At 42.2% G+C, this 24,951-nt stretch overlaps 2 protein-coding genes across 2 annotated transcripts in view; both read left to right on the top strand.

Annotated features, from left to right (window-relative positions):
* Window positions 1-23,255, top strand: part of LOC131193519 (zinc finger protein 208-like) — a 58,201-nt gene extending 34,946 nt beyond the window's left edge. The window contains exons 3-6 of the mRNA XM_058173778.1: window positions 2,258-2,489; window positions 5,393-7,080; window positions 11,376-11,378; window positions 17,367-23,255. Coding sequence (XP_058029761.1) covers window positions 5,840-7,080; window positions 11,376-11,378; window positions 17,367-19,209 — 3,087 coding nt within the window. The 5' untranslated portion in view covers window positions 2,258-2,489; window positions 5,393-5,839 and the 3' untranslated portion in view covers window positions 19,210-23,255. The remainder of the gene's footprint in view (window positions 1-2,257; window positions 2,490-5,392; window positions 7,081-11,375; window positions 11,379-17,366) is intronic.
* The window catches only part of LOC131193500 (zinc finger and SCAN domain-containing protein 2-like), a 48,393-nt gene continuing 27,333 nt past the window's right edge, over window positions 3,892-24,951 (top strand). Inside the window, exon 1 of the mRNA XM_058173737.1 lies at window positions 3,892-4,089. The gene's annotated coding sequence lies outside the window, so the exon portion shown is untranslated. The remainder of the gene's footprint in view (window positions 4,090-24,951) is intronic.

Below are 24,951 nucleotides of genomic sequence, written 5' to 3'. Positions count from 1 at the left end.
CAGCTCAAGTAATGGTGACTCTGCACTGTTTACAACAATAAAACCTTGATACAAAACCATATATTTCCAAACGCAAAACCTCCACATTTAACATATACTTGCCCTGCAAATGCAGCACACTTCTATCAAGGTTGATGGCATTTGGATTGTCTGGGAATTCCAAAAAGGTGGTTCTTGCTTTTGTTCAAGGTGGAAGTGAACCAGGCCTCCTGCCTTTACAAACTAGTCATGCTCGGTGCTATTCTGTCTCCAAACTGGTAATTTTCTCCTTGAAAGGTGTTAAATTGGAGAAGTTAACCGCAGGATTAGTGGCAAATACATTTGATAATTAAATGTGTAGAGTGCCTCAAGGAAATTTCACAAGGACAACCAAACGCAGCCATTTTTGGGATTCATTTATTTAAAATACTTATGTAACCATGTTATAACAAACACTGTCCGGTTCCCAATCAATAATTATCTTTAAAACCATATTAAAACCAAATACGTATAAACAAAAACCAGATACCAAATCAAGCTTGTGATGTGCAGGCATCTTATCTTATCCCAGTGCTTAGGGGAACAGCTAGATCTTCCTTGTTTTATGGAAGACAAGGACAATAAAGTCCTGCCAAACTTCGGGGGGGGCAGGGCGGGAGTGTTTCATAGGGAAGAGTGCAATGAAAAAGACTCACTTCCTAGCTCCTATCACATGGCAATATTTAAAGGAAGGGGCTAGGAGCGTGGCCACCCTATCTGACCTGGTAGGACGGATGGATGCAAGAATAATAAAGGTGGGACAATAGTGACAGGTGCCCTGGTGGTTCAGTGGTTAGAATGCAGTATTGCTGGCTGACTGCCCACAGCCTGGAGTTCAATCATGACGGGGATTGAGGTGGGCTCAGTCTTCCATCCTTCTGAAATCGGTAAAATAAGGATCCATATGTTTGGGGACAATATTCTGACACTAAACCAAGAGTGCTCTAAAGCCCTGTGTGTGGTATATAATTCTAAGTGCTATTGTTATAATAAAGAAATAAATGTAAATGTTATGACCAGCATCTTCAATTGCACCTTAAAAGAAAAGAATCCAGTGCAGCTTACACAACAAAGATGTTACCTGGGCAATCTAGGGACTCCCATTACTGTGTGGGCTGATGCGTTCTGGACCAGTTGAAGTTTCTGGGGGACCCAGGTAGTAATCCAAACAAGAGGGACTGAGGACACACAAGAAGGAATGAGTGACACACTGTGCAAGGCCTCCCGGTCCAAGAAAGGGAACAATTGGTGCACCAGATGAACCTCTGCAAAGCCCGCCCGAGCCATGGCATCCTCAAGCAGGAGGACCCCCAGTTTGTTCACCACCTCAAGTCACAAAAGGTGATCACATGAACCCAGGACCCTGCAACTGTCACCTGGGTTATCACCTTTAAAGCGCTCCATGGCACAGGACCGGGTTACTTACGGGACCGCCAACTGCCTCCTATAGCCTCCCATCGGCCTGTGCGCTCCCATAGGGAGGGCCTCCTCAGGGTGCCGTCAATCAAACAATGTCGACTGGCGGCCCCCAGGGGGAGGGCCTTTTCTGTGGGGGCTCCTGCCCTTTGGAATGAGTTGCCTACGGGGTTGCGTCAAGTCCCCGACCTCCGGTCTTTTAAACGCGGGCTCAAGACCTTTTTATTCCACCGTGCGGGGCTAGCCTGATGAAATTTTTAAGTGGGGTTTTTATGATGGTTTTATCTTAGTTTTAATTCTATTAAGCCATTTTATAATCAGTTTTAATATATTTTTAATTTTAGTCTATGTTTATGTTGTTTTATTTGGCTGTAAACCGCCCTGAGTCCTTCGGGAAAAGGGCGGTATAAAAATCGAATAAATAAATAAATAAATAAATAAACAAACAAACAAACAAACAAACAAACAAACAAACTATCACCAATGGGAGACAAATGCCAAGACTCCCTATTTTGATTATGTGACCATAGGGATGCTGCAATGATGGTAAGTGTGAAAAACGGTCACAAATCAGCATTTTCAGTGCTGTTCTTACTTCAAATGGTCACTAAATGAAATGTTATGTCCAAGACTACCTGTACATAATTGAATATCAGTATGGATGGCTTCTCCTAGCAGTTTAATGTAGATGTTAACAAGCAAGCAGTGAAAGGCTTGAGCCCAGAAGCACCGCACCCTCTTCTACCCACAGGGACTGGAACCAGGCATAGAGATAGAAGTAGAATGACCCTAATAAAGCTCCTTCCATTTCCTGTCTCCAAAGCCTCTCCAGAAGGATATCCTGGTTGATGGTATTGAAACCTGACAAGAGGTCTAGGAGGGACATAAAGACTGTGCGCCTTCGATCTCAAACCCTCCAACAGTCCATGAGAATTGCAATCAATAGCCCTTTTGGTAATTTGCCATGGCCTGAAACCAGACCAAGAAGGGCCCAGTGTCTTTACTCCTGCACAGCCCTTTCTCTGGGTGGCAAAAGTCAGAGCTGCAAGCAGAGGGTGAGTTGAAATCCCAGGCTGCCAACCTTTCATTGCCCACTTCAGCTGAACATATAAAAAAATCTTGATCTGCAGTTAATGCCTTGAACTGCCCTGCCAAGAAAGCCTCTCATGATTTTCTTATGCATTACAAACTGCTGTTTACAAACTGGCTGTTGAAACCAGCCAGGATACTAACTGTTCAGAACGGAGGGGAATGACTCTCCCAGCCCTCTCTTGAGCTTGGAAAAGAAATAGGGGGGGTTCTCAGGTTGCAACACCAATTGGCCCCCAGAATTTATTTATTTATTTTGTCACAACAATATATATAAGCATCGTACAAAAGGTTATATAATATATAAACATATATATGAGTAAATATTAGGAGGTATAAGCATATATATATATATATAGGAAGAAGAAAAGAAAAACAATAGGACAGGAACGGTAGGCACATTTGTGCTCTTATGCACGTCCCTTATGGTCCTCTTAGGAAGAGGGTGAGGTCAATAGTAGAAAGTTTTTGGTTAAAGCTTTTGGGATTATGGGAAGAGACCACAGAGTCAGGTAAAGTGTTCCAAGCACTGATGATTCTGTTACAGAAGTCATATTTTCTGCAATCTAGATTAAAGCGGTTGACATTAAATTTAAATCTATTGGTTGCTCTTGTATTATTGCAATTAAAGCTGAAGTAGTCTTTTAACAGGAAGGACATTACAATAGATGATTCTATGAGTTAAACTTAGGTCTTGTCGAAGGCGACGGAGTTCCAAGTTTCCTAAGCCTAGGATTTCAAGACTGGTGGGATAAGGTATTATCTATAAGGTAATATCCATTACCTTATAATATAAGGTATAATTATAATTATCTATAAGGTAATATCCATTTTTAAGCAAGGATGGAGCACCAATAAGAAATATCAGGCTTGCTAACTAAATTGGGAAATAAGAGAAAATAAAATCCCAGAAGAGACAAGCTACAGTCTTACCAGGTTTGCTGCTTTGCAGAGGCATGTTTTCAGCAGTTATCCTGCACCCTCCTCCCCACATCAGAGGAAAAAGTGGCTTGAACCAAGGGAGCTTGCACTTTCTCTTTTCCTATTTGCACGTTATTACCAGCCCCCGCCCCAAAGGGCGCTTTCCTTTCATTTAATTGCCGCTTCTCGCAAAAGAAGCTTCGGGCGCAGCTCCAGGGACAATGGATGCCCCCTTGGGGGACCTGAAAGAAAAGGTTTGGGGATGGAGCCTCAGGGAGAAAAGCTACTGATGAGCTCAATGGGAGTCCAATAGGATTTGATGCCACATAAACACGGAATCAATGAGAACATCTTCAAACGCCTTATGGTAGAAGGAGCATGTTCTTCCGCCTTATGTCGCTAGATGGCGCGCTAAAGAGAAACAAAACTCGGCACAGCGGTGAGTCGGCTATTTTAGAGAAGGAGGAGAGGCTGAGATTGAACGGTTAGAGTAGTGGATTGCCTTAGAGTAGTGGATTGCTAGAGCGGATGTAAAAAGACGAGGCGAAGGGCAGAGGAACTTTCTTTTACGGCTCAGCCGGAGGACCGTAATGGCGTCGGCGGAACCTCTTGTGCTGCTTGGAAGGTGGAAGCGGCTCTTGGGAGGTGAGTGGAGGGAAGGTCGGAGGAGAAGCCCGGAGCAAGTCGGGCCCTCCACGATCTGAAGCAGCGAAGGGAATGAAACATGCGGGCTTTTACTGCATATTCCTTCCCTGCCCAAATTTTGTTCCTCTGGGGCTGCACGATTTAAAACTTGTTGCCTGTGATTTTCTGCTGGGAGATTTTAAAAATAATAATATATATTTTTAATACATATTTATATATTTCTTAAACAGCAGCTTTCACGTCCTTGTTGATTTCTTGTGATTTTATTGGCATGTTGTTTTCCTGGGAAGCGAGGAGCTTCATGGGCAAAACGGAGGTTTAGATCTTGAATAGGAATTCATTTCATCTTTTAGTGTCCCCTCCCCACTTTCTAAACTAAGATCAAACAATTTGACCAAATGCATTGGATATTTTGCATACGTGGACTTTGGGATATCTAGAAAGAGAAAGAGACTCTAGAAAGAGTGCAGAGAAGAGCAACAAAGATGATTAGGGGACTGGAGGCTAAAACATATGAAGAACAGTTGCAAGAACTCGGTATGCCTAGTTTAATGAAAAGAAGGACTAGGGGAGACATGATAGCAGTGTTCCAATATCTCAGGGGTTGCCACAAAGAAGAGGGAGTCGGGCTGCTCTCCAAAGCACCTGAGGGTAGAACAAGAAGCAATGGGTGGAAACTGATCAAGGAAAGAAGCAACTTAGAACTAAGGAGAAATTTCCTGACAGTTAGAACAATTAATAAGTGGAACGACTTGCCTGCAGAAGTTGTGAATGCTCCAACACTGGAAATTTTTAAGAAAATGTTGGATAACCATCTGACTGAGATGGTGTAGGGTTTCCTGCCTGGGCAGGGGGTTGGACTAGAAGGCCTCCAAGGTCTCTTCCAACTCTGTTGTTATATGTTATATGTTACATACATCCATAGGTGTGTATTTCTGTGCCTGCATACATAAATGTATTTACCTAAGCCAAAAATTTAATATTTAAATTTAATATTATACCATATATCTGTTTGAGGAGGGAGGGGGACTAGAAGACCTCCAAGGCCCCTTTCCACTCTACTCTGATTGTCTGATTGATTGAAAAATAGAATTTTATGATCACATCGATATTTAAACTTGGATCTCATTAGGCTCCTGTGATTCTGTATGCCAAATCAATCATATTTAATATTAGAGGTTAAAATAGAATTGTATTGTTTGCTTTTTCATGCTAATATGGGGATTCTTTTTTGCTGCTTTCACATGTCCTGCAACCATTTTTAAACAATAGTGAAACTAACCCATTTATATTAACCTTACAGAGAGAGAGGATGCCAAGAAGAGCACTCTGGACAACAGAGAATGAGAAGCAGCACTAAAGTGCAAATAAGCTATCATTCAAAATATTTTCCAATTCCTCTGGAAAATTTAAAAACTCTTCTTCCTCAGCAGATGAGAGACAGGGGAAAGAATAACAAGAACAAGGTTTTGAGCTGGAAAAAATAGAGCACATAGAACTGGAAAAAAAACATTAAATGAGAAATCAAGGAGGATAATATTTAAATAAAGAAAAAGTGAGGAAGAACTTGAAGTCAGTAGGAAGAAAAAGGTTGCATGCAGAGCCAAAATTGCCACGCGTTAATGAAAGCCTTTGAGGAAGGAAAGACTGGTTTGAACCAAACAACCACCTGGGCAAGAGATCAGAAATATTTTTTGCCACCTCAGGAATCCAAGCATATCAGTGTTGGAAAACCCCCGCAGACTGCGTAATGTGGGAAAGACATAGATTGCAGATCATATCTGATTCTGCACAAGAGGATCCATCCAGTGAAAAGCCATGCGAAAGTTTGGAGTGCGGCAAAAGCTTTTCCCCGGAAAATTTCCTCATGATTCATGGAAGTACCCATACTGGAGAGAAGCTCTACCAGTGCTCCCAATGTGGCAAAAGATTTAGCATTCATTCCAATACTGGGGAGAAACTCTTTGAATGTCCTCTTTGTGGGCAAAGTTTCAGTCAAAATTCCCACCTGGTGGAACACCAGACACATACAGTAGAGAAACCGTATAAAACTCCTGTTTCTGGGAAAAGTTTCATTCGGAATTCCCACCTGGTGATAAACCAGAGGACATACACAGGAGAAAAACCATATCATTGCCTGGCTTGTGGGAAAAGTTTCCGTTGGAATTCCCATCTGGTGGAACACCACAGGACACACACAGGAGAGAAACCTTATAAATGTAGTGATTGTGGAAAAGGTTTCAATCAGAGTTCTAAGCTTGTGATACACCAGAGAACTCACACAGGAGTAAAACCATATGAGTGTCCGGATTGTGGGAAATGTTTCAGTCAGAATTCCAACCTGATGATACATCAAAAAACTCACACTGGAGAAAAACCGTATCAGTGTCTATATTGTGGGAAAAGTTTCCAGCAGAATTCTAAGCTTGTGATACACCAGAGGACTCACACAGGAGAGAAGCCATATGAGTGTCCAGATTGTGGGAAAGGTTTCAATTGGAATTCCGAATTGGAAGTACACCAGAGGACTCACACTGGGGAAAAACCCTATGAGTGTCCAGATTGTGGGAAAAGTTTCAAGCAGAATTCTAAGCTTGTGAGGCACCAGAGGACTCACATGGGAGAGAAACCATATGAGTGTCTGGATTGTGGGAAAAGGTTCAGTCATAATTCGGACCTGGTGATACACCAGAGGACCCACACTAGAGAAAAACCGTATGAGTGCCCGGATTGTGGGAAAAGTTTCCAGTTGAATTCCTATCTGGTTAAACACCAGAGAATTCACACAGGAGAGAAACCATATAAGTGTCCAGATTGTGGGAAAGGTTTCAAGTGGAATTCCGAATTGCAAATACACCAGAGAACTCACACAGGGGAGAAACCATATGAGTGTCCAGTTTGTGGGAAAGATTTCAGTAGTAGGTCTAGCCTTATAAATCATGTTAGGTTACACACAGGGGAGAAACCATTCAAGTGTCCAGATTGTGGGAAGTGTTTCACACAGAATTCCTCTCTTATCGCACACAAGAAATTCCATATGAAGCAAAATTTGATGTGTGTAGAGGAATCTTGAATTTCATTTCTCTTCTCTCTTTGGAAGGTCTGTTTTGAAAGTAAACATTTAATTTCTTGCCTTATTCTTTTTAGTCAAACACGTTTTAGTATCAAACCTGAGGGAGGAGATCTGAGCTTCCTTTCTCTGGAGTTATGTGGTTCCTTTTCACAGCCTTGAGGGGAATTGCCACGCTGGGCCACAGAAAAGGCTCTTAGATCTCTATTAGGTATATTTGTCACCTTGAGTTATTTCTACATCTAATTAAGGTGGGATATAGATATGTATGTATTTATTTTTATTAAGAAATTGTCTATGGCAGCCCAATGCAATGTGACTCCAGACAGTTTACAGCAATAAAATACAGAAACCAATCAACCCCATAGATGGCGAAATACAAAGCCTTGATATTTGACATACTTTCACATCATTGCATTCCCCCCCAGACTGAGAAGGGTCCAGTGTCTTTCCTCCTGCATAACACTTTCTCCGGGTGGCAAAGTCAGAACTGCAAGCAGAGGGTGAGTTGTAGTCCGAAGCTTTCATTGCTGTCTTCAGCTGCAATTAGAAAGGATCTGAAGCTGCAGCAATTCCTCAAACTCCTCTGCCAGGAAAACCTCTCATGATTTTATTATGCATGGAAAACGGACGTTGAAAGTATAAAGCCTGCCAGGATGGCAGCTGTCCAGAAGGGAAGCAATTACTTTTCCAGCCTTCTTCTGCCATGAAAATGAATATGGGTGGTTCTCGGGTTACAACAGCAAGTAGTGCTGTCAATCCTAAAGCCATTTTGGAAAGTCTTCAGGGCTGCCGCAGCAAGGCTGAGTGGAGCTGTGGGAGCGGGAGGTGGGAACAGGGATAGCTGGGGATCTGTAGCCAAAATAAAGTTCATTCGCTTGGGAACCAAGGACGTTCTCACCAGGGGCTGGGGAGGCATGGACTGAAACCAGCTGGAGTTGGGACTGTGACCTGCTTGGACCATGCAATGGACATACGGACTGGGGGGAAGAATTCTGATTTTTAATTTGGGCGGGGAAAACCTCAGAACCTTCAGAGTCGGGTTTTCATCAGATGTGCCAATATGACATGCCTAATAGATCTGGATTTTTTTTTGGGGGGGGGGGGAAGGAGCTTTCCGGAATGGGTGAAGGACGCTGAATTTCTGCCTCTTCCGGGCCATCCCAGAGAATGGATTAAAAAAAATATAGCACCCATTTTAAGATGATGAAATCTAAGAGATTATGAAACGTGAGTTATTTCCCTTGCTTTTCTCCTGAAGAATTGGACTGTATTTGACTTGGAATTGGGCATTTTTCAGAGGAGCTTTTAGCTCCGACTTAATTAAGAGTCTTGGAGGCCTTTGAAGGAGGGAGAGGAAGGGCCCTATGATTGAAGACTGAGAACTTGGAAAGAGTTTAAAGGAGTTCAGCTGAGAAGATAATAGCTGATTTATGAGTGTATAGTGTGAAGGCCTGTTACTCCCTTTCAGCTGAAGTGTCGAGGCCTGGAAAAGTGGAAGAAGTAAGTATTTTTAAAACAGCCTTGATAAGGTTTGTGTAATAAAGTTAACTGTGGCCATTGGATTTATTTAGTTTTATTAAGTTGCATTTAGGGAGATAAGTTGATAAAGGCGAAGACAAAGGAGGAAGTGACGTTTATAGACTATAGACTGTAAAACTCCTAAAAGGTCAAGAGATCTTTTTGGATGGTCGGATGTGAAAATGCAGCAAAAGTGTGGAAAGTGTTTTTTTTCAAAGACCCGAAATAGGCCTTAGACCTTCAGAGTTACGTCTGATTCGAGTGGAAACAGCCTTATAAATGGAACCGAGGAAAAAAAAGTCACCTGAGAAATCACGGACTGATAAATGATGTTCTCTTACAAGAATTAAGAGAAATGAAGAAAAATATAAAGGAGGATTTGAAGCAAATAAATGATAAAATGGATAGTATGGATGTAAGAATAACAGATCTGGTGAAACAAAGTCAGGATATGATACAAAATATTACAGAAGTGAGAACTCGATAGGATGTTAAAAAGCCAGATGACTATGATGCATCAGGTAAAAAAGGATTTGATCGCGATATAGGACTGTCTGCGCCGCTCAAATTTACGGATACGTGGATATCCAGAGAAAAGTGAAGAAAAAGAAGCAAAGTTGATCCAAGAAGTAATGGACTGGGCTACCTTGATCCTCCCAGATGTCCTCTTTACAAGATACAATATTGATGTAATATATAGAGTCGGCCCAAAAAGGTTGGGAAGAAAATTGCCGAGAGACATTGTGATAAGATTCTGGTCTTACACAAAAAAAGAGCAATTGATGCGTAAATTGCAAAATATGGCATTGATAGTGTTTGGGGGTCGTCAGATACAAGTTTTTCCAGATTTAAGTAGTGAGACTTTACAGTGGGGGAGAGAGATGCATCAAGTTTGTCAATTACTGAAGAAAAATAATATTAATTATAGCTGGGGTTATCCAGTATTTTTTTTGAGATTTCTATATGGTGGAAGATTTTATAGAGTTGAAACAAAGGAGGCGGCGATGGAGAAATTAAGGGAGCTCGGAAATATCAATAAAGAAGTTCATGGAGCAAATCCAGAAAATGAATGAGATGTCGAAATTCTCAAGAAGGGAGATGGAGAAGAAGAAAGAAGTTCTACGGGAGAAAGGGAGGCTGGATGAAGCAACAGGAGTTACAAGTTCGCTGTAGAGAGTATATAAATATTTGTAATAGTTGTATTAAGAGATATGTGTTACAATATATGTTTGGGTGTTGAAATAGGGTAAAGATGGTTAAGGGAGGTGGAGTAGGTGACTAAAGTCTATATATGGATGGCTCCTTCTCTCCACCAGATGTCTTATCTGGCGGAGAGAAAGAAGATCTGAAGAAGGGAAGGGGGCCATTATATATGTTTATGGGTGGATAAGAGGTTATTTACGTTTTGGGGTAATATGTATACTGTGCAGTTTTCGTATTGTAAGATTTATGTTAGAGCACATATGGAGACCAAAGGGAATATGTAATATGAAGAATAGATGGGGAAATAGTTGAAGGTAGCTAGGTGGAATGTACATGGCTTGGGGGGGAGAAAATATAAATGAGCAAAAATTGAAAAATCAATTAACAAAGAGAAAATATATATTGTACTCTTACAAGAAGTGCAAAAGAAAGAGGCGAATGAACTTAAGTTATACTGGGCTGATGTATATGAAAAGCATTTAGTACATCAAAAACGAGGGGTAGCAATCGTAGCTAAAAGATGTGAATTTATGATAAAAATCATAAAAAGGCATGAAATGGGAAGATTTCTTACAATTCAAGGCTTAATTTATGGACAAGAACTTGTATGCACCTAATGTAAATCAAAGAGAGTTTTATAATATGGTATATAAAGAAATAGAAGAAGTCAAAAAAGATTATGTGATAATGGCAGGTGATTATAATATGGTTATGGATAGCAGAAATGACATCCAATCCATCAAAAGCGGAAATATAAAGTATAATAATACAGATTTAAGAAAATTTATTAATGGAAATAGACTGAAAGATGTTTGGAGAGGATTACATGGTAATCAAAAGAGATACATATTTTTCTGTATATAAACACAAAGACAAAATTTTTATAAGAATAGATTATATATTTGTAACACCAGAAATATTATCTAAAATAATGAGAGCAGAGATAAAAATAATTAAAATATCTGATCATGCAACAGTAACTATGGATATGGAAATAAATTGTGATTACAAACAGGCAAGTAGATAAAGAATGGATTTGAGGATTTTTAAAAATAAAGACAAAATGGAAACGGAATTAAAAGAAATATGGACTATAAATGAAGAGGGCGGTAGTAATACAGGTGTAATATGGGATGCAAGGAAAGCAGTAGTGTGAGGTTTAGGGATAAAATACTCTTATAATATAAAAAAAACAAAAAACATAAAATGGTTGGAGGGAATTAGAGAGTATATATAAATATAAATGTATGAATATATATATATAGAGAGAGAGAGAGAGTGAGTAAATATATAGAATAGTGGGGCATGGTGGCTCAGTGGCTAAGAGGCTGAGCTTTTCGATCGAAAGGTCGGCAATTCAGCAGTTCGAATCCCTAGTGCCCTGTAATGGAGTGAGCTCCCGTTACTTGTCCCAGCTTCTGTCAACAGCAGTTTGAAAGCACGTAAAAAATGCAAGTAGAAAAATAGGGATCACCTTTGGTGGGAAGGTAAGAGCGTTTTGTGCGCCTTTGGCATTTAGTCATGCCGGCGACATGACCACGGAGATGTCTTCTGACAGCGCTGGCTCTTCGGCTTTAATAGAGATGAGCACCGGCCCCTAGAGTTGGGAATGACTAGCACATATGTGCGAGGGAAACTTTTACTATATAGAAAGTAGAGAGAATAGGATTATATTAGAACGAAAAGAAAAGAGTTGCAAAATATTGAGACAGAACAGGTTCAAAGAAAGCTAATACATTTAAACGGAATTTTATGAAAACAGTAATAAAAATTCTAGAATTCTGGCTAGACCCACACAAGCTAAAAAGGCAAAAAGCGATTGAAGTAATAAAGAATGATAATGGGTGGCGGGGAATGTAATACGATGAAAGAAAAATTGTTGATATTTCAGAAGTTCTTTGAAAAGCTATATAAGGGAAATGACAAACGTGAATGAAAGTCAGGCATATATAGAAAAGAATTTAAATTGTAAAATTCCAGAGTATGATAAATAATGGAATCACAAATAGAAGAAAAGGAAATAGTGGAAGTCATTAATAAATTGAAAATAGGTAAGGCACCAGGGTTAGATGGATTAGGCGTAGAATACTATAAAAATTTTAAAGGGCTATTGGTGCTGAAGATGAAGATAATGTTTAATAAAATAATGGAAGGGGAAAATATTCCATGTTCCTAGAAGCAATCCTTGATAATACTGATAGCGAAACCAGGTAAAGATCATACAAACCCAAGATCATATAGACTAATATCCCTTATTAATCAGGACACTATGATTTTTACAGCAATATTGGCAAATAGATTGAATATATTTATAGGTAAAGGTAAAAGTTCCCCTCGCACATACGTGCTAGTCGTTGCCGACTCTAGGGGGCGGTGCTCATCTCCATTTCAAAGCCGAAGAGCCAGCACTGTCCGAAGACGTCTCCGTGGTCATGTGGCTGGCGTGACTTAACGCCAAAGGCATACGGAACGCTGTTACCTTCCCACCAAAGGTAGTCCCTATTTTTTCTACTTGCATTTTTATGTGCTTTTGAAACTGCTAGGTTGGCAGAAGCTGAGATAAGTAACGAGAGCTCACCCCGTTACACGGCAGCACTAAGGATTTGAACCGCTGAGCTGCCGACCTTAGGGAGCTTCTTAGGGAGAAGTTCCCTAAGATTGAATTGAAAGAATGGATTAGTAAACTAAAAGAAAATCAGATATATAAATGGGAAGATCGGAAGAAGATAAAGAATATAACACAACTAAAGAACATTTTACAGATATTAAATTAGTTCAATTTAATACAATTCGAGAAATGGATAAAAGTGGAAGAAGAGTTCAAGGAGAAAGATAGTTAACAAAATTTGAAATAATTATAAAAGAATGTGAGGAGAATGAATATATAGGTAAAGGAAGAATTGGGGAAATATATAGAATATTAACTGAATTAGAAGAGCAGGCAAAAAGTTTAAAATTAATTTGGGAATCAGATTTGGGAGAAATAAAAGATAATGATTGGAAAAATATTTGGAATAGAGAGTATATAAGCATATGTCAGAGTTAAGGAAAATGGATATATAAGTGATATGGAAGTGGTACCTAACACCACATAAATTAAATCAAATAGATGGTAAATATACAAATATTAGTTGGTACAAGAAAGAGATTGGAACATATAAATGTGGGATTGTTACAGTGCACGAAATACATGGGACATGGTGTTTAGAGATATTAAAGCACTTTTAAATGTAAATTTAGACATGTCACCGAGAATTGCATTACTGTTGCTGATGGAAAAACAGGATATAAATGAAACAAAAAAGGAATTGATTGTAAATCTGATAATGGCAGCTAGATTAGTGAGGGCTAAATATTTGGGACAAAATTGGGATATAGAATAGAATAGAATAGAATTTTTTATTGGCCAAGTGTGATTGGACACACAAGGAATTTGTCTTGGTGCATATGCTCTCAGTGTACATAAATGAAAAGATACATTCATCAAGAATCATAAGGTACAACACTTAATGATAGTCATAGGGTACAAATAAGCAATCGGGAAACAATCAATTTCAAAATAAACCATTAGGATACAAGCAACAAAGTTACAGTCATAAGTGGAAGGAGATGGGTGATGGGAACGATAAGATTAATAGTAGTGCAGATTTAGTAAATAGTTTGACAATGTTGAAGGAATTATTTGTTTAGCAGAGTGATGGCGTTTGGGGGAAAACTGTTCTTGTGTCTAGTTGTTCTGCTGTGCAGTTCTCTATAGCGTCGTTCTGAGGGTAGGAGTTGAAACAGTTTATGTCCAGGATGTGAGGGGTCTGTAAATATTTTCACAGCCCTCTTTTTGACTTGTGCAGTATACAGGTCCTCAATGGAAGGCAGGTTAGTAGTAGTTGTTTGTTCTGCAGGGAATATATTGTATATCTTTTAATTGTTATAGACAAAGAAATGGTTATAGGCAAAAAATGGTCTCCAGAGGGTGGTGGTGCACTGTAATATTTGTCTTGCGGTTTTTTTCCCTTTTTTCTTTCTTTCTTTGTATTTAGATGTATATGTACTATGTTTGTATTATTTGTATTTAAAACATTTAAAATAAATCTGGGTTATGAGGAGCAGCTTGGCCTCGGACTTTTGATTGCATTGGGTCTGTTACTTGGAACCTTGACAAGAGCTGCTTTGTCAGGAGGCAACTGGACTTTCTGGTTTTTCTTTGAAGATGTTTTGTTTCTCATCCAAGAAGTTCTTCAGGTCTGACTGGATGGTGGGGGGGTGGAAGGATTCCTAGTCCTTTGCATTCTTTGGGGGAGTCTTTGAGGCCACCTGGAGGTTTATCTGTGTCCTCAGGGTAAGGTGAGTAGTGCAAATGGGTGTGGAGCCTTTGTGGCTGCAGGATGTTTTCTGCTGTGTCTCATCACTGTTCAAGACAGGTTCAGGCTGTTGGAGGCGAGTCTCCAAGTGAAATGCTTCCTTTAATTTTTCTGGAAATCCATTGATATCATGACTTGGGTGACTGAGAATCCCCATAGACAATTGGTGCCAGATTTTCCATTGCAATGAAGGGATGGGGCACCAATAGGATATAACATGTTGGTTAGCTGAATGTTGAAGTAAAAGAAATTAAAATCCCAGCAGAGATAAGGAGTCAAGCTTCAATCTTACAGCTTCTCTTAAATTGCAGAGGCAGGTTGAGGAGTTACCGGCACATACACACACCAAGAGGAAAAGCTTTCAGAAACTAATGGGGGGTGCACTCTGTCTTTTCCTATTTCAGAGTGGGTTTCAGCAGGTTCTGACCAGTTCTGGAGAACCGGTAGTGGAAATTTTGAGTAGTTCGGAGAACTGGTAGTAAAAATTCTGACTGCCCCGCTCCCATCTATTCTCTGCCTCCCGAGTCCCAGCTGATCGGGAGGGAATGGGGATTTTGAAGTAACCTTCCCAGAGGTGCGTTTCAGCAGGTTCTGATCAGTTCTGGAGAACCAGTAGCAGACATTTTGAGTAGTTCAGAGATCCGGTAGTAAAAATTCTGACTGGCCTCACCCCCATCTGTTCTCTACCTTTCAAGTCCCAGCTGATTGGGAAGAAATGGGGATTTTGCAGTAACCTTCCCCTGGAGTGGGGAGGGAATGGAGATTTTATTCTTCCCTTGCCATGCCCACCAAGCCATGCCCACCAAGCCACACCCACAGAACCGGTAGTAAAATATTTTGAAACCCACCACTGATCCTTCCCCTAGAGTGGAGTGGGGTAGGAATGGAGATTTTACAGTATCCTTCCCTGCCACGCCCACCAAACTATACCACGCCCACCAAGCCACACCCACAGAACCGGTAGTAAAAAAAATCTGAAACCCACCACTGTCCTATTTGCCCGTCATTTCTAGCCCCCCACCAACCCTAAATGGAAACTCCTTTGGTTTAATTGCAATTTCTGGCAAAAGAAGCTTCGGGCGCAGCTCCAGGGACAATGGATGCCTTCTTGGGGTACTTGAAAGAAAAGGTTTGGGGATGGAGCCTCAGGGAGAAAAGCTACCGATGAGCTCAATGGGAGTCCAATAGGACTTAATGGCACATAAGGAAGCACGGAATCAATGAGAACATCTTCAAACGCCTTAAGGTAGAACGAGCATCTTCTTCCGCCTTCTGTCGCTAGATGGCGCGCTACAGAGAAGGGCCCTCGCGCCCAAAAAGCCGATAAGAAAGATACGTTCTAGGAACGTCAGAGAGGCTGGACTGCAACGAGTTGAAACGATAGAGTATATAGTATTCTTAGAGAAGATGTGGAGGAGTTGAGGCGAAAGGCGGAGGAACTTCCGGATCGCGCACAGGAGGACAATAGCATCGGCGGATTCTCTTGTGTTGTTTCGAGGTTCGAAGCGGCTCCTGGGAGGTGAGTGGAGAGCACTGAACGAAGTACGGAATCAGTGAGACCATCTTCAAACACCTTAGGGTAGAACGAGCGTGTTCTTCCGCCTTATGTCGCTAGATGGCGCGCTAGATGGGGAAACCAAGCTCAGTACAGCGGCGGCTGAGCTAGTTTAGGGGAGGGGGAGGCTGCGATTGAACGGGTTCAAACATTAGAGTAGTGGGTTGCTAGAGCGGATGTAGAGAGAGACGAGGAGGCGAAGGGCACAGGAACTTCCTCTTCCGTGTCACCCACGGGAGCGAAATGGCGTCTGCAGACCCTCTTGTGCTGTTTTGAGGGTGGAAGGCGGCTCCTGGGAGGTGAGTGGAGGGAAGGTCGGAGGAGAAGCCGGGAGCAAGTCGGGCCGTTTGGCTTCCTCCACGGCCTGGAAGCAGAGAAAACAACGCGGGTGAATCGTGTTGGCTGCTGCTGTATAGTCTTTAATAATATATATATCCTATTTCTTAAACAGCAGCTTTCACGTACCTGTTGATTTCTGTAATTTTATTGGCCTGTGGTTTTTCCCTGGAAAGCGAGGAGCTTCATGGGCAAAATGGAGGCTTTAGATCTTGAATAGGAAACTAATTTCATCTATTATTGTCCCCCCCACCTTTCTAAACTAAGATCAAACAATTTGAGTGAATGCATTTTGGGACATTTTGCATAGATGTACTTATACACCTATAGGTGTGTATTTCTGTGCTCATATGCCTGCATACGTGAGTATATTTACCCAAGCCAAAAATTTACCCTGTAATATTATACCATACATCTGCTTGAGGAGGGGGATGGACTAGGAGACCTCCAAGATCCGTTCCAACTCTACTCTGATTGACTGATTGAAAAACGGAATTTTATGATGGCGTCGATATTTGAACTTGGCTTCTGTATACCAAATCAATCATAATTAATATTAGAGGTTAAAATAGAATTTTAGTGTTTGTTTTTTAATGCTAATATATGGGATGGGGATTTTTTTTGCTGCTTTCACATGTCCTGCAACCATTTTTCAACAATAATGAAACTAACCCATTTATATTAATCTTACAGAGGGAGAAGATGCCAAGAAGAGCACTCTGGACAACAGAGAATGAGAAGCAGCATTAAAGCTCAAAACAAAACATCATTCAAAATATTTTCCAATTCCTCTGGAAAATTTAAAAACTCTTCTTCCTCAGCAGCTGAGAGACAAAGGAAAGAAAAACAAAAACAAAGTTTTGAGCTGGAAAAAATAGAGCACACAGAACTGAAAAAAAAAACCATTAAATGAGAAATCAAAGAGGATAATATTTAAATAAAAAAGTGAGCAAACACTTGAAGTCGGTAGGAAGTAAAAGGTTCCATGTAGAGCCAAAATTGGCAGGCATTAATTAAAACCTTTGAGCAAGGAAAGAGTGGCTTGAATCAAACAATCACCAGTGAAGAGATCGGAAATACTTTTCGCCACTGCAAGAATCCAAGCATATCAGTGTTAGAAAAACCCTACAGACTGCGTAATGTGGGAAAAACACAGATTGCAGATCACATCTGATTCAGCACAACAGGATCCATCCCGTGAAAAGCCATACAAATGTTTGGACTGCGGCAAAAGCTTTTCTCGAAAAAGTTTCCTCATGATTCATGGAAGAACCCATACTGGAGAGAAGCTCTACCAGTGCTTCCAATGTGGCAAAAGATTTAGCATTCATTCCAATCTAGTGAGACACAAGAGGACTCACACAGGAGAAAAACCGTATGAGTGCCTGGATTGTGGGAAAAGTTTCCGTTGGAGTTCCAACCTTGTGGTACATCACAGGACACACACAGGAGAGAAACCATATATATGTCCTGTTTGTGGGAAAAGTTTCATTCGGAATTCCCACCTGGTGATACACCAGAGAACTCACACAGGAGAAAAACCATTTCAGTGTCCGGATTGTGGGAAAAGTTTCCGTGACAATTCCCATCTGGTGGAACACCAGACAACACACACAGGAGAAAAACCATATAAATGTCTTATTTGTGGGAAAAGTTTCATTCGGAATTCCCACCTGGAGATACACCAGAGAACTCACACCGGAGAAAAACCATATCAGTGCCTGATTTGTGGGAAATGTTTCAGTCAGAGTTCCTACCTAGTGAAACACAAGAGGACTCACAGTGGGGAGAAACTCTTTGAATGTCCTGTTTGTGGGAAAAGTTTTAGTCAAAATTCCCGCCTGGTGGAACACCAGACGACACACACAGGAGAGAAACCATATAAATGTCCTGTTTGTGGGAAAGGTTTCAGTCTGAATTCCAATCTGGTGATACACCAGAGGATTCACACAGGGGAAAAACCGTATGAGTGCCTGGATTGTGGGAAACGTTTCATTCAGAGTTCTGACCTAGTGAAACACCAGAGGACTCACACAGGAGAAAAACCGTATGAGTGCCCGGATTGTGGGAAAAGTTTCCGTTTGAATTCCCAGCTGGTGGAACACCACAGGACACACACAGGAGAGAAACCATATAAATGTCCTGTTTGTGGGAAAGGTTTCATTCGGAATTCCCACCTGGTGATACACCAGAGAACTCACACAGGAGAAAAACCATTTGAATGTCCGGATTGTGGGAAAAGTTTCCGTGAAAATTCCCATCTGGTGGAACACCAGACGACACACACAGGGGAGAAACCATATAAATGTCCTGTTTGTGGGAAAACTTTCATTCGGAATTCCCACCTGGTGATACACCAGAGAAATCACACAGGAGAAAAACCGTTTCAGTGTCCGGATTGTGGGAAAAGTTTCCGTTGGAATTCCAACCTGGTGGTACACCACAGGACACACACAGGAGAGAAACCGTATAAATGTAGTGATTGTGGAAAAAGTTTCAACCAGAGTTCTAAGCTTGTGAGACATCAGAGAACTCACACAGGAGTAAAACCATTTCAATGTCCGGATTGTGGGAAAAGTTTCAGTCAGAATTCCAACCTGATGATACACCAGAGAACTCACACTAGAGAAAAACCGTATCAGTGTCTGGATTGTGGAAAAAGTTTCCAGCAGAATTCTAAGCTTGTGATACACCAGAGATCTCACAGTGGAGAAAAACCATATGAGTGCCCGGATTGTGGGAAAAGTTTCCAGCAGAATTCTAAGCTTGTGATACACCAGAGAACTCACACAGGAGAGAAACCATATAAGTGTCCAGTTTGTGGGAAAGGTTTTAATTGGAATTCCGAGTTGGAAGTACACCAGAGGACTCACACAGGAGAAAAACCATTTGAGTGTCCAGATTGTGGGAAAGATTTCAGTATCAGGTCTAGCCTTATAAATCATGTAAGGTTACACACAGGGGAGAAACCATTCAAGTGTCCAGATTGTGAGAAGTGTTTCACACAAAATTCCTCTCTTATCGCACACAAGAAACTCCATATGAAGCAAAATTTGATGTGTGTAGAGGAATCTTGAATTTCATTTCTCTTCTTTCTTTGGCAGCCCAGTTCAGAAAATAACCATTTAATTCCTTGCCTTATTCTTTTTATTCAAACATGTCTTTTTATTCAAACATGAGGGAGTGGATCTGAACTTCCTTTCTCTGGAGTTGTGTGGTTCCTTTTCAAAGCCTTGAGGGGAATTGCCATGCTGCGCTACAGAAAAGGCTCTTAGATCTCTATTAGGTATATTTGTCACCTTGAGTTATTACTACATCTAATTAAGGTGGGATATAGATATCTATATATATAAAAGCAAAAACCACTTATGCCGTAATCATGAAATCTCCAGAACCATAAAGCCTACAAATTTGAAATTTGCCATGTATGTTCCTCTTGGCTTCTAGGTGCTCGCTAAGAAAGAATTTTTCAAAATGACCATTAGAGCGCTAGTATTTCCTATATTATTATTAACATACTCTGATGCTAAGGAGTTCTACTCCCCCTCCCCACCTGAAAAGAAATCTCTTCCAAATGCAAAACTCAAGCAGAGGAAAGAAGTTTCACTTTCAGTTTTACTTTCTCAGCAGCAAGCAGCGTTACTACAAAACAGTTGAGCTAAGCCACGCTCAGCCTCTTTCCTATCTCCTCCTTGCTCATGCAGCAAATACTGTTTGAGTTTCCAAACACCCCTCAACTCTCACGCTGATAGGATGCTAGCCAGATGAATACCAGTGGATGCTGCGGGCTGGGACATTCTTACGCCTCCATTCCCTCTTTTCCAACTGCCAGTTGCATTATATTAACACACACTGATGCTATGGACTTACACATTCTACGTTAAGTTTCAGACTGTAAGTGTCAATTTATCAAACCCAAGCACATAGTTTTGTAGCGAAGCATGGGCCTCCAGCTAGTGGAGAATATTTCAGCAGGTTTTTAGTTGCTTGAGCAACATCTAAAAGCGGAACCAAATGTTTTAAAAGTGAGCCTAGCATATGTATGTATGTATGTATGTATGTATTGTTGTTGTTGTTGTTTTTAGTTGTGAAGTCATGTCCGACCCATCGCGGCCCGATGGACAACGTTCCTCCAGGCCTTCCTGTCCTCTACCATCCTCTGGAGTCCATTTAAGTTCACGCCTACTGCTTCAGTGATTCCATCCAGCCACCTCGTTCTCTGTGGTCCCCTTCTTTTGCCTTCAATCTTTCCCAGCATTAGGCTATTCTCCAGTGAGTCCTTCCTTCTCATTAGGTGGCCAAAGTATTTGGGGTTTCATCTTCAGGATCTGGCCTTCTAGAGAGCAGTCAGGATTGATCTCTAGGACTGACCGGTTTGATCACCTTGCAGTCCAAGGGACTCGCAGGAGTCTTCTCCAGCACCAGAGTTCAAAGGCCTCAATTCTTTGGCACTCAGCCTTTCTTATGGCCCAACCTTCACAGCCATACATTGCAACTGGGAAAACCATAGCCTTGACTATACGCACTTTTGTTGGCAGGGTGATGTCTCTGCTTTTTAGTACGCTGTCTAGATTGGCCATAGCTTTCCTCCCCAGGAGCAAGCGTCTTTTAATTTCTTGGCTGCAGTCCCCATCTGCGGTGATCTTGGAGCCCAAGAAAATAAAATCTGTCACTATTTCCATTTCTTCCCCATCTATTTGCCAGGAATTGGGAATGCCGGATGCCATGATCTTAAGTTTTCTTAATGTTGAGTTTTAAGCCAACTTGTGCACTCTCCTTCACCCACATCAAAAGGCTCTTTAATTCCTCTTCGCTTCCTGCCATTAGAGTGGTATCATCTGTATATCTGAGGTTGTTGATAGCTGTTTGATAGCTGCAATACTGATGTGTTGTTTCTTTTCAAACTCTACTTGCAAGCTATCTACCCACCCCCACCCACTCACTCTCTCCATCTCTTATTCCACTACAATGCCTTTCCTCACCCAGCAAAGGGGGGAGGGGACCCTGTTCTCATGTCTTTCAGCCCTGCACAGATGACTCTGAAACCTGTAGAAGCAGAGCACATGGATCCAGATGCTTCCTCCAGAGGAGCCCTCCCATCCATTTGAGCCAGGAATTGGGTTTGGATCCAACCCTCCACTAGAAAGTCATCACAGCAACCAGAGGGGAGCAGACCTTCCGAGGCCTGACTGAGCAGCCTTTCCACCAAGCATGCCACCAGCAGACATGAAAGAAAGGATCCTGAGATGGACCAGTAAAGACCAAGATGTTTTTCAATCCCCAGAAGACAGCTGGAAAGATTATGGGGGAAGGTTGAGATTCATTGTAAGGTTTTCTTTCTTGTCGCATTTATATTGTGATCAGTTAATGTACTCGTATAAGGATTTTATTTGAGAGGTGGTTGCCACAGCAAGTTCTGAACAGCTTAGATTTCTGTCTGGTGGGAGGGAAATTTGTCCAAAATGTCTGTATTTTAGAAGTAGCTGCATACACAAGAACACACGCAGACACACCATTCAGAATTAGACTGAAGCTATTCCTTTCCCTTATTTCTACACAAAGCTTCTCCTAGGTTGATTTTTGCTCTGTGGCACTAAAGCCCAAGCAATCACTCCCTGCTAATTCCACTGGGGGAGGAGCAATTCCCCTCAGGCAATTCCCTCACTTGGATAGCAGAAAAAGAGAAATGGGCAGCCTCTAATTTAAAGGAAAATCACGGCTGTGAAGAATTTTGGGACTTGTGCTTGCTTGAAACCTGTTTGGAAGATCACAGAAAGTGATATTTGACATCTGAAGTTAATTAGCATAGACAATTTGGATACTGTACATTTCTTACTGGAACTTTTCCCCCGGCTGCTAGGTCTTCATAGTTGAAAGCTTTTGGAAGCCACTAAAGGAATCATTTTCTGTTGCCTCTATCAATGCCTTCCCCTTTGCATCAGAAAAATTAAAAGCACCCATCGTCTCCCTGATCTGATCAATTTTTAATCTTTTGCCAAGACTATGTGTCGTGTCCCACTCCTCCGCTGACGGCCGGGTCAGGGAAATCCGAATCAGGCTTGCCTCTGCAGCTCTGCCTAAAGTCCTAGCAAAGTCCTCAGAGCAGGCAGGAGACCAGAAAGTGACTTCAGCAAGATAAGTTCGACTTTGCCTGACTCAGAGACTGCCAGAAAGCAGATCCTTTATATAGGCCATGGGGTGTGGCTCCGTGACTCAGCACTCATTAAGGCCTGCCCCTCCCTTCCTTCTGTTGCCTCCACCTATCCAGTCTTCTGATGCAAGGGTCACTCCAATCAGCAGCTGTTGGAAATAAACTTTCCTCAGGCTCACATGCTGTGGAGGAGGGGGAGGGGTCTAGCTGCTCCGTTTCCCTGGGCATGGAGCCAGGGCTGGGGCCGGGGGATGCTCCCTCCTCTGCAGCCTGCTTGGGCATGGAGCCAGGGCTGGGACCGGGAGGTGCCCCCTCCTCTTCAGCTTGTCTGGGCATGGAGCCAGGACTGGGGCCGGGAGGCATACATTCCTCCGTGTTCGGGAGCAGATAAGAAGGCCCCGGCTGCTGTGAGAGCGGGCAAGACACAACACCATGTGTGTCCCACCCACATACTTTGGCAAAAAAGAGGGATTGCAGAAAGTTAGCACCCACCTCTCTCCTAGAAAAATGACATATTCTAGGAAATATTTAAAAGGCAGAATATTATACCTTCCTGGATGAGAAAAGGAGAAACATGCTCTTGGAAAGTGACCCCCACCTTCGTTAATAGCCCCAGAAAGACAAAAGACATCTTATCTACAACACAAAAGGCCTGCAGCTCCAGGGTGATGGGATTAAGATATGGCCCTCAGGACATGATAGGATTAGCCTCTACCCATTTCACCACATGGCACCTGGGAAGGTTACATCACCCAGCAAGGCTCAACCAAGCCTAGGACACAGACAGCCTATAAAGTTAGCTAAGACCGCTGCCCCCTGGGAGTCTAACAGCCAATACATTTCTTGCACAGGAACCACTAAGGCAAGGCCCAAGAGAGTGTATAAATCGGTATCTCTCTCCACTCCATGTGCCTTTTTCTCCAGGACCTCAAACCATGTGACCCTGTTCATCAATAAACTTTCCTAACAACTTCCATGAATCCAGTGTCTTTTTCCCCATTCGGAACTGAACCCAGAAGGATATTTCTTCCAATACTACCTGTACATAATTGGGTATCAGACTATGGATGGCTTTTCCTAGTGGCTTCATGTAGATGTTAACAAGCAGCAAGGAAAGGCTTGAGCCCAGAGGCACCGCAAATTGCAGAGGTCAAGATCCGGCCCCTCTTCTACCCACATGGATTGCAACCGGGCATAGAGGTAGAAGTAGAATGACCCTAATAAAGCTCCTCCCATTTCCTGACTCCAAGGCCTCTCCAGAAGGATATGGTCATTGTTATTGAAACCAGATGAGAGGTCTAGGAGGGACATAATGACTGAACCCCTTCGATCTCAAACCCTCCAACAGTCCATGAGAATTGCAATCAATAGCCCTTTTGGTAATTTGCCATAGCCTGAAGCCAGACAGAGAAGGGCCCAGTGTCTTTCCTCCTGCACAGCCCTTTCTCTGGGTGGCAAAATCAAAGCTCCAGAGGCTGCCAACCTTACATTGCCCTCTTCAGCTGAATTTATAAGTGATCTTAATCTCCAGAAATTCATTGAACTGCTCGGCCAGGAAAGCCTCTCATGATTTTCTTATGCCTTACAAACTGCTGCTGAAGCCGGCCAGGATGCTGAGTGTTCAGAGGGGAGGGGAATGACTCTCCCAGCCCTCTCTTGAGCTTGGAAAAGAAATAGGGGGGTGGGGGTTTCAGGTTGCAACACCAATTAGCCCCGGAATATCCATTGCTAAGCAAGGATGAGGCACCAATAAGAAATACCAGGCTTGATAACTAAATTGGGAAATAAGAGAAAATAAAATCTCAGAAGAGACAAGCTACAGTCTTAAGAGGTTTGCTGCTTTGCAGAGGCACGTTTTCAGCAGTTATCGTGCACACTCCTCCCCCCGCCACCTCTTCCAGAGGAAAAAATGGCTGGAACCAAAAGAGCTGCACTTTCTCTTTTCCCATTTGCGCGTCATTACCAGCCCCCCACCCCACCCCCAAAAGGTCGTTTTCCTTTGGTTTAGTTGCCGCTTCTGGCAAAAGAAGCTTCGGGCGCAGCTCCAGGGACAATGGATGCCCTCTTGGGGGACCTGAAAGAAAAGGTTTGGGGATGGAGCCTCAGGGAAAAAAGCTACTGATGAGCTCAATGGGAGTCCAATAGGATTTGATGCCACATAAGAAAGCACGGAATCAATGAGAACATCTTCAAACGCCTCAGGGTAGAACGAACATGTTCTTCCGCCTTCTGTCGCTAGATGGCGCGCTACAGGAAAAAAAACTCGGTACAGCGGGGACTGAGCTTTTCTAGGGAAGGGGCAGAGGCTGCGATTGAACGGGTTCAAACATTAGAGTAGTGGGTTGCTAGAGCGGATGTAGAAAGACGAGAAGGCGAAGGGCAGAGTAACTTCCTCTTCCGTGTCACCCACGGAAGGATAATGGCGTCTGAAGAGCCTCTTGTGCAGCTTGGAGGGTGGAAGCGGCTCCTGGGAGGTGAGTGGAGGGAAGGTCGGAGGAGAAGCCCGGAGCAAGTCGGGCCCTTTGGATTCTTCCACGGCGTAGATGCAGATGAATCGTGTTGGCAACTTCTTCATATTCTTTCCCTCCCCAAATTTTATTCCTGTGGGGCTGCACGATTTAAAACTGCTGCCTGAGATTTTCTGCTGGGATATTTTAAAAATAATATA

The sequence above is a fragment of the Ahaetulla prasina genome, chromosome 2, assembly GCF_028640845.1.
Source record: "Ahaetulla prasina isolate Xishuangbanna chromosome 2, ASM2864084v1, whole genome shotgun sequence".
Taxonomy (NCBI): domain Eukaryota; kingdom Metazoa; phylum Chordata; class Lepidosauria; order Squamata; family Colubridae; genus Ahaetulla; species Ahaetulla prasina.
The sequence above is the reverse complement of the archived record's forward strand: the minus strand, read 5'-3'. Positions and strand labels throughout refer to the sequence as shown.